We start from the raw sequence: 9,494 nt of genomic DNA, 5'->3' as shown, positions 1-9,494 counted from the left end.
ATATTGTTTTAATTTTTTTTCTTTATTATTATATAAGCTATGAGGCCAAGTACTTTACACCCTTGGATTTTCTTATTATGACACATTTTTTCTCAATACAGAAGTACAACTAATTCAGTGTTTATAAACAGAAAATAATGACCTTTTTTCCTTCATACTTTTTTCATTACAAAAGTATAGTCAGTGGAGCTGACAACACTCATCTGGTGGATGCATACACCCGATACAACCATTGTTCACTATCTGCTTCTCTATCATTTTCATTCTAACTCACCCTTAATATTGTATCAGTTGTACATGCACCTGATGAATGGAGCCTGCTTGGCTGACTACTCATCAGGTGGATGTGTACAACAGAGGCAATCACTGTTATCTGCTTCTCAATCATTTGTATTCTAACTCTCCCTTAATATTGTATCAGTTGTACATTCACCTGATCAGTGTAGCCAGCTTGGCTGAACATACGAAACAGTTCTGTAGTGGAATAAAAGTATGAAATAAACAAGTTTTTATTGTTTCATTAGTAAATGTTTTGTAACTACAGTACACTAATTTTCTCTTATCCATAACATCTATCCAACAAAATGTCCTACCCACCCAACTGTTTAACAGTTATTTTAAAATTTTACTTCATTCTATCATTGTTATTAACTCAAAATTAATTAACATATTTTAAAATAGGTATACATGTTTTGAGACCACATATGTTTTATGCTTATTTGCAATGATTTACATTTTGGCTATTTCACTGAGTATTCATCATGAAATACTTCACTGATGCTCAAATTATAAAAAGGTAATATTTCTTGTCCACATGATCTCAAAATGTTGTTCTAAACCATACACAAGAGTGAAGCTGTAAAATTGGATGCTTATGGTACCACTTAGTACCCATTCTATTGTCCATACATCTGTATAAAGTAATGTTTAATTATATAAATTGCATTTTTGGTTACATAATTGTTCTTAATCTTACAAAGTAAAGTTTCTTCAACTCATCAACAATTAACGATATGAAAATAATTAATCAACGATATCATAAAAAAGTCTTGCAAGTTGGTAACGAATGATAAATGCACAAACACTGCACATGACCTGCAAAGAGATTATATATTTATATAAATATTGAGTAAGTCAAGATGGTAGCACATACAACATTGATTCACAAACAGCCCTTCCAATAATGGACATAAATTATATAGTGTAAATTGTAAAAAATATAAATTAAATAATTTGTAATACAAGAAGGCCTACTGAATTATATCAATACAATAAATTGTTGTTTAATATTATCTGAATGTGTGAAAGTTAATATAGATGAGATACAGAATAAAACACATTAATAAATTTATTGTTTTTAAACTTAAGTGTTTGAAAATTTAGTATTAAAAGACTATTGAACTTGATTTAGAAGAGAAGCTGTTTTGATTGTAAATAAATCATGTTTAAAGTATCAAATGTTAGGGTAAAGAACACAGAATTTAAAGATTGTTCATGCTTATATTATGTGATGATGATTCATATTATGTGATACTGATGCTGGCACTACCATGATGCTGAGGCTCATTTCATGTGATGTTTATGCTCATATCATTTGATTATGATACCATGTGATACAAATCCTCATATCATGTGATAATGAAGCTCATCCATGTGATGCTGATGTTTATATCATGTGATGCTGGTAGTCATAATATTAATAACTTATATAGCGCATTTTCAATTAAAGCTGTTCAATGCACTTTACAAAAGTTAAAATGGACAAATCGAATAAAAATACAGTATACATGGAATAATTATACAAAGTTTAAGAATAAAAACTACCAATGCTCATATCATGTGATACTGATGCTTATATTATGTGATGCTGAAGCTCATTCATGTGACGCTGACGTTAATGTCATATGATGCTGGTGGTCATATTGTGTGATGATGATACTTGTACCATGTGATACTGACATTTCATGTAATAATTTCTCATGTGTTATGATGTTGATGCATATGTGATGATGATGCATATTATGTGAGGCTCATACAATGTGATACTGATGCTCATACAATCTGATGATGAAGCTAATAATAATAATAATAATAATAAGATTTATTAAGCGCACATCTCCACTAAAGTGCTCAAGGCGCTTGTGAAAACCATGAAAAAGCTTATCCTTTTAAACTAAAGGCTACCAGAAAAACGACCATAACCCACATCACTGCTTCCGTTTACCAGCAATTTAAGGTGCAAAGACCGGCTAGTACATAACTCACAGGTGTTCTCAGTTTTGTGGGCATCATGTTCATGCATCATCTAATTTCATGTGATAATTATTCTTAGGAGCAGGAATAGCTCTCAAACAAGTACACATTATATCTGACTTACTTGAATAAGCAGCATATAAATTGTAAGAGTTTGTTCATGTGTAGGCCCAACAAGCTTCAGAACAAAATTGATGAGGGTGAAATTATTGACTTCAATCTGGTCTTTATCTTCACCAACACCTTCCACTACATGTATCAGATGTAAAGACTTCAATAACTTTACTATCCAGCAACCTATTCGAAATATAAAGAAAGTATGTTTAAAAAGTTTGGACTTGTGTGTGAGGCTCTGTGGTGTCTCATGCTGTGTGGTGTGTATGAGGCTGTGTGGTGTAGTGTGGTGTGTGAGGCTGTGTGGTGCTGTGTTGTGTGTGAGGCTGTGTTGTGTGTGAGGCTGTGTGGTGTGCGAGGCTGTGGGGTGTGTGAGGCTGTGTGGTGTGTGATGCTGTGTTGTGTGTGAGGCTGTGTTGTGTGTGAGGCTGTGTTGTGTGTGAGGCTGTGTTGTGTGTGAGGCTGTGTTGTGTGTGTGGCTTGTGTTGTGTGTGAGGCTGTGTTGTGTGTGAGGCTGTATTGTGTGTGAGGCTGTGTTGTGTGTGAGGCTGTGTGGTATGTGAGGCTTGTGTTGTGTGTGAGGCTGTGTTGTGTATTGGGGCTGTGTTGTGTGTGAGGCTGTGTGGTGTGTGAGGCTGTGTGGTTTGTGAGGCAGTGTGGTGTGTGAGGCTGTGTGGTGTGTGAGGCTGTGTGGGTGTAATGCTGGAGAGAAGATAGTGAGTATGATAGTATTTGATTGGAGAAATTTAATCTACCAATATACAAAATATCGCACAGGAAATCATGGTCTAGCCATCTCAATAACTCAGTGCTTCTGTGGTCTCACAATCCCCATAGCACATGGCTTCAATATACTCCAACTAACTGACATTTCAATACAAACTTACCGATAAAATTCAGATTTTTAATTCTAAATCTTGCATAGCTCATATCCAATTTGTTGGTTTTTTCATTAAAACTGAAAGACAGTATTACAATTTTCAGCGTTATTCATTGCATGTACGTTGTACAAATAATAAAATAAAGTTCTTAATCTTTAATTTTTATATTTCAATAGAATATTGTAATAACAACTATTAAATATATATATATACATATATATATTTATATATATGAACAAGAAAAAAGACTTCAAAGGCATAAATTGTTGTTATATATATACATATATATATATACTTAGTAATAAAATGCATAAAGCAAAAGTGTAGAGTAGCCGTAACTTTTAATGAAAAAAAAACACAAACGTTTGATATATATATATTTAAAAATAACAAAATGTGACCTACCGTGGTAATCGATGACGGGGACATGGAACAAAATGAAACAACTGAGGAACAGAGTACAGAAAGTTGACAATTTGTGGTATAAAAAATAGCAAAACGGTTTTGCTAAAATGACCTAAGATAGCAACAACAGCGAAAGTCATCCCAGAAAAGTAGCAAAATGTATCTCCCACAAAGACATGTGAGGGGTACCTGTGAAAGAAAAAATTAAAAAAACAAAAGCCATAAATGATTGATTAGGAACACTGTAAATTACTTCTCAATGCTGAGTTTACTGCAAAAGAATAGTGGTTTTACGTCACATCAGACTGACAGGCCATAACTCATTCCCCGCCCTTGGATTCCTAAAACAGAAAAGCATAAAAATGGACCAATAAAATGCCTAGCACATGGGCCACCGATGCACACTAGGGTAACATGTAGTGACTTACCAGTTGTGATACAGCAAGGCCGAGCATACTGCACAGTACGGCAACATGAAGTACAAGGAGAAGCGATGGGCAGCTGACCATGCACCTAGACAGCAACAAAATTTTCTATGGTAAGATATATAAAGCTAGGTCAACAATTCTTAACACATTTTTATTATTAGAAATGAAAATAATTCAAGTTGTATACATGTAATAAACTAGATAAACTTACGGGTATGTAAGATATGAAAGTGTATAATACTTGTGAATGGGGCTGCACATGTGTGGCATTTCTAAAGTCGAGAGTGCACTGCGCTTGACGGTTGTAGGCCGATGAGATTCCATAGAGAACGCAATGCCATAACATGCACGCAACGGATCGTTTTTAATGTAGATCTGTTCAGACTACGACACAGTGAGTGTCTGGTATAAGACTAAGAGATGGAGGGCACTGTACCCTGAGAAAAGTTTGCCTAAACCAAGTCCCCAACCAAATAAAAAAAAAAAAAATTACATGCAAGTGTATTTAAATATCCCCTCATTCTTGGGAATATCGCCACATTTTACATTCATTCCTCTATTAGCCTCATGTCAGAGCTTCCAAATATGCCCTGCTTCATGGTGAATAATTATATGTGGTCCCCACACCCCCATCCCCACCCAGATTATGCCCATGTGGGTTGTAATAGAAAGGTGGAAAATTCACTGGCGCACAAATTGCAGATGGATTGCCTACACAAGGTTGTCTGCTTTTTCTCATATGTGCCGCCTTCAATATGCTGAAGATCCTGCAGCTTAATGTGTGTGTGGCTGTAGGCAGGTTGCTTGACGTCTACCCCAAAATTAGGGAGCTTTAGATTTGTGCGACGACGCAACACTAGAACGGAATCACTCATGCGTGACCGTCCTACCTGGCGTCCTACGTTCTCTGCATGCATGGATTTGGCCAAATTGCGTTCCAGAATCTACTCGATAAGGTGACCTTAACGTTCTTGCATGTGCAGATGACTTTTAGTGATGTCATTACGTTCTACGTCCTACTGTCTTTGTGCAAATTAAAAGCTCCCTAGTATATCTGCTGAAATAAGTTTAAACTTGGGATTATGATTACCTGCAAGTTCATTGCAATTGAATAATACGATGGACAGTCCAATGACCAGTGATTGTCCTGCTTCTATGCCATTAATTCCAGCAAGAATGTTGATAGCATTCGTACAAAACACTCCAAGCATTCCCATGTAAACATAATACAGTATGCCTACCAAAAGGAAAATAACATATAAAATACTTTTGTTTTAATATCATATTTATGTAACCTGCACCTTGTTTTTCATAGTGTATTTTTAATTAAGTTTATATTCTTTTTTATGAAAGCACTGCAACCTGAATTTCATGTGAACCGTGTTGTGCACAATGACAATAAATCGATCTTGTATTTTGTATTTCTATAATTGTGTATTTTGCTCCGCTCTACGTGCTATGTTTATAGTGAATAGAGGCAATTAATATACCAGTCAATATTAAAAGCACCGATAACAAAAAGTATCACAATAACAATTTCATAAGTATGTAATAAGTTTGTTTATTTTGTCTAATAAGATTTGGAATTCATATGGTAACCATCAAATTTAACTTCATTCAATCCTAAGCCTATGGAAGAATTCAGTAAAAGGTAGAATAAAAACATACATCCATTCGGATAAACGCCTGGGGCGTCTGTTTTTGAAAAGGGTTTTTGAGAGGACAATTTTTTTGAGGGAGGCATTTATTCTTTTGGTGTAAAATTGATATGTATATTATACTCATGCCCCTTACTTTCTCTGTAAATGTGGAACTACAACAAATAATTACAGTCAAAATGCATTATTGATCCCAGGTTTGAAAAAATGTAATTCTACTGGAGTAGAACATTAATAGGAAGTTTTTACAAAAGATGCTGCTTCCGTTATATCTGTTTATAGCCATTTAGGGAGCATTTATTCAAGGAAAAAATAAACGCCTTGCGATGGAGATTTGTATTCCAAATGAGGCTCTAGAGGGGGTATATATTTGAGGTGGGTATTTATTCGAAGTGAGGGTTTTAATCGAATAAATACGGCATATTAACATTTAAGTAGGAATCAAGAGACAAATATGCATCCTTACGTAGATCAACACTTGTTCCAATGTACTGTGTAAAAGGTTTTGGTATAATCACAGTAGTTGAACCAAAATTAACCATGTAAACCATCAGAAGTGGTAGTGTCGCCATGGTAGGTAACCACAACTTGTGCCGCCATTTTAAATTTAAAACATCATCAGCAAATCCAAGAAATATCATACAGCAAATTGATAATAAAGCCACAATAAATTCAACAAACTGCAAAAAAATATAAAAGAAATGAAAACAATCGATTGAAAAGGTTTATTTATAAATGTTCAAAAGTTTGAAATATTAAGAAATTGTTTAACTCATAGTAATCATCAATTTATTAACTGCCCCTTGAGCAATTGTCTTTTTTATATTTTCATAAATCTATTAAAAATTTCATTTTACCACAGAATTATTAGGTTTCAGAAACAAAGACACATGAAACAGTACTTCCTAGATTGAAATTTGTCTTAATATTATTCAATTTCTAAGATTAAGAACCTACCTCATTATGTGGAAAGTTGTTTGTGTTATTTTCGAACCATTTTTTACCAAATGGAATTGGAATGAATGTGAACATTATGATGAGGTACATGGCTCCACATATCACTCCCAAAGCTTCAGGTCTATGAAGATAAAATGAGGAAAAAATGAGGTACATGGATGCTCACCTGCGCTCTACCCCCAATATCAGAAGTTTGCTATGATGACTTTGGAGGGACAAACGAGCTAATGCTCCTAACGTTCAAGGTAATTCAAGATAATATGGAAATTTTAATATTGACAATGATATTGTGTCGGTCTTATCTTACTTTTAACCTGTCACCATGTCATTGTAATTGTTTATGCAGTTTCCTTTATGATGATCTTCATTATGATTATTATTCTGATTTAGTCATAGCGTTTATTAATGATTGAACAGTGCAAAGTATGAACACACCTGTAATAATAATAGGCCTAGGGCTGTAGTAGTGCAACGAATAGGTTCATATGGGACCGGTCCAAATGGTTAAATTTGATCCAGATGTTTTACAGAAGTTTTTGGTTTAGTATACAAACAATAGACTTCCTAGGCCCTATCAGCTGATCTCAGCGTTCTAGAATAGGCATAAATCTACACTAGGTCATCGAAATAGGACCTAGGCTAGTAGGAATAGGTGTCTTTCACTTACACCTTTTTAGCCTCCTTGCCCTTGGAAGGAGTGGGCTTGTTGAGGTCTCGTCCCGACAGTCCTGCCTGGATGAACAATTCTCCAAAGAGTGGGATGATTCGAACTGTTACAAAAAATCCGACTACCGAAAGGGCAACATTTATCAAAAGAGGTCCACCAAGTCCATATAAACTGGTAATAATAGCTGATGAATTATCCTGCTTCATCTTGGTAAGGTTTCTAACATAAAACTGACGAAGTATAATGTGCAATCTGCTCAATCACATTGCATCACATCGCAGCCTGAGCCTCCGTACCTACCGGTTGACACGCTTCACTGATCAAAAACGATAACAAAAGACCCTTGAGGTGACCTTTGAACCTACTTTGCTGAACATTGGGAGAAAATGGGCGGATAGACGTTTTGCTACAGCAAAACACTATTCCGGTCGATTGCTCTTCGTTGAAGTAGGATTGGTTCGAGAAAATAACTTGTCTCAAAATAACACTTTGTGTGTTCTATCATATTTATTTTTCTATTTTGATATTTCTCTCCATCGGGCAAATCCTGGTAGGCCTACCAATCTGATATTATTTATTTGCCAAGAATCAATGTTCTTATTTTTTGCCCAATCAAAATTACAGTAGGCCTATTCTTATTTTGATCTTATTTCCACACTTTTCAAAGATAGAAAATTATTATTGTACATCAGTATATAGGCCTACTTAAACTTTAACTGTATGAAAGAAGGTATTGGTCACACCTACTGCACATACGGTACAGATAAGTCCAAAAGAATTTTCAACTGTATAAACTTTTTTGTTTTTAAGCATTTTCAGCCGCAGTGTTCTTATAAACTGTGTGTATATAAAATAAAACAATTAATAAAATTAACATTTTATACAGTGGCACAATGCGCATTGTGTATAAAATTAACATTTTATACACAATGCGCATTTCTCATGGTTGCATTGTTCCCGTTTCTTATGTATTTTAATGTGATTAATGTGTTTCTAATGCATATAGGCCTGTTTATCATGTCTTTTGTATTCCTTCATGCTATGCATGTTTTATGCAAATGAATCTTCCCCCTACCCCACCATGAGGATAAGAATAAAGAAGCGTTGTTTAAATGGAGAGCAGACTGGTTTCCCCGGACATCTCCCCCCCCCGTATTTCCCCACCGCTCCCCACATTTTCCCCGGACTTTACTTCTCATATTTAATTTCAATTATACATTTTAATTTATATAGGCCTACATGTAAAGTTTTGTCCAGTCTCAGTGTTCTTCTTTATTTGCTGATTTCAGGCTCAAAATGTTCTCATTTTCTTCTTATTTTTTTACAATTTTCAAGCATACACAATTATTATTCCGTGCAGCAATATATTACTGTACTAGGGTTTTACCATGAAACTTATTCCTCCATCGTATTATCACTATAAGGTGAAAACTAATTGCGCATCCTTCCACTCCACTATGTTGGAATCGAGGTTTGCCAATCAAAGATCAGGCTTCCAGTTCCATGCCTTCGTTGTGTATAGCTATGACCTCATCTTCCTCTAGGCTTCCGTTTCTTTTCCTCTTGGAGACATTTCAAACTCAACATCTTGAGGTCCACTCAATCCCTTCCTGAAATTTAACAATCAAGTGAGCAACAAATTATCTTAAAATCAAGTTATAATGATTAAAATAAAAGAGGAACATCTGTAGTACCTGTCTCTTATACACATCTAGATGTGTATAATGTATCTATTTTAATCCATGTTCAACAGCGTTATATCATAATTAATAATAATGAAAATTTAATGTGATAATAAAAAATAATTAATAACTCTAGAGGGAAAATGTAATAACCTTGTTATCCTGTATGGATAGCATTATTGAATAAGTTAAAATAGATAATAAAAAAGTATTTCAGTTTTTACTTTCAGTAATTCATTTCTTAACATATTTAGATAGACTTTGCCGCCTACATTTGTAAAAGTGTTATCAATTTCAAAAGTTAATTCAGGTAACTGGAAAGTGTGGGTAAAAAGAAGAAATCATGTAAATATTGTTGTTACTTTTGCAATCAATTTAATAGAGATAGTAAAAAAGATGATGTAAATGTTGATGTATTCCTTGTATTTAAATTCTTTTATTTAACACAT

At 34.4% G+C, this 9,494-nt stretch overlaps 1 protein-coding gene across 1 annotated transcript; it reads right to left on the bottom strand.

The window, feature by feature from the left end:
* Window positions 1-6: 6 nt before the first annotated feature.
* On the bottom strand, window positions 7-7,674 carry LOC117101016 (UDP-N-acetylglucosamine--dolichyl-phosphate N-acetylglucosaminephosphotransferase-like). Its single transcript, XM_033240868.1, has 9 exons — window positions 7,364-7,674; window positions 6,697-6,817; window positions 6,206-6,419; window positions 5,172-5,318; window positions 4,082-4,166; window positions 3,654-3,842; window positions 3,255-3,325; window positions 2,378-2,550; window positions 7-1,095 (listed from the first exon to the last, which is right to left on the bottom strand). Exons 1-9 carry the CDS (start codon window positions 7,567-7,569, stop codon window positions 1,024-1,026), a joined length of 1,278 nt encoding a protein of 425 aa, XP_033096759.1. The 5' UTR covers window positions 7,570-7,674; the 3' UTR covers window positions 7-1,023.
* Between the last annotated feature and the right edge of the window lie 1,820 nt (window positions 7,675-9,494).

The sequence above is a fragment of the Anneissia japonica genome, unplaced genomic scaffold (genome assembly GCF_011630105.1).
Source record: "Anneissia japonica isolate Jap-2015-1 unplaced genomic scaffold, ASM1163010v1 scaffold1785_len1016330_cov206, whole genome shotgun sequence".
In the NCBI taxonomy this organism is placed as follows: domain Eukaryota; kingdom Metazoa; phylum Echinodermata; class Crinoidea; order Comatulida; family Comatulidae; genus Anneissia; species Anneissia japonica.
The sequence above is the reverse complement of the archived record's forward strand: the minus strand, read 5'-3'. Positions and strand labels throughout refer to the sequence as shown.

Bases quoted from the DNA above. Each gene is read 5' to 3' on its own strand.
- LOC117101016 (XM_033240868.1), bottom strand. From the start codon at position 7,569: ATGAAGCAGGATAATTCATCAGCTATTATTACCAGTTTATATGGACTT. The intron at 6,818-7,363 runs GTAAGTGAAAGA...TTATCTTCATAG, and splicing joins GGCAAGGAGGCTAAAAAGGT to ACCTGAAGCTTTGGGAGTGA. The intron at 3,843-4,081 runs GTAAGTCACTAC...TTTCTTTCACAG, and splicing joins GCCTTGCTGTATCACAACTG to GTACCCCTCACATGTCTTTG.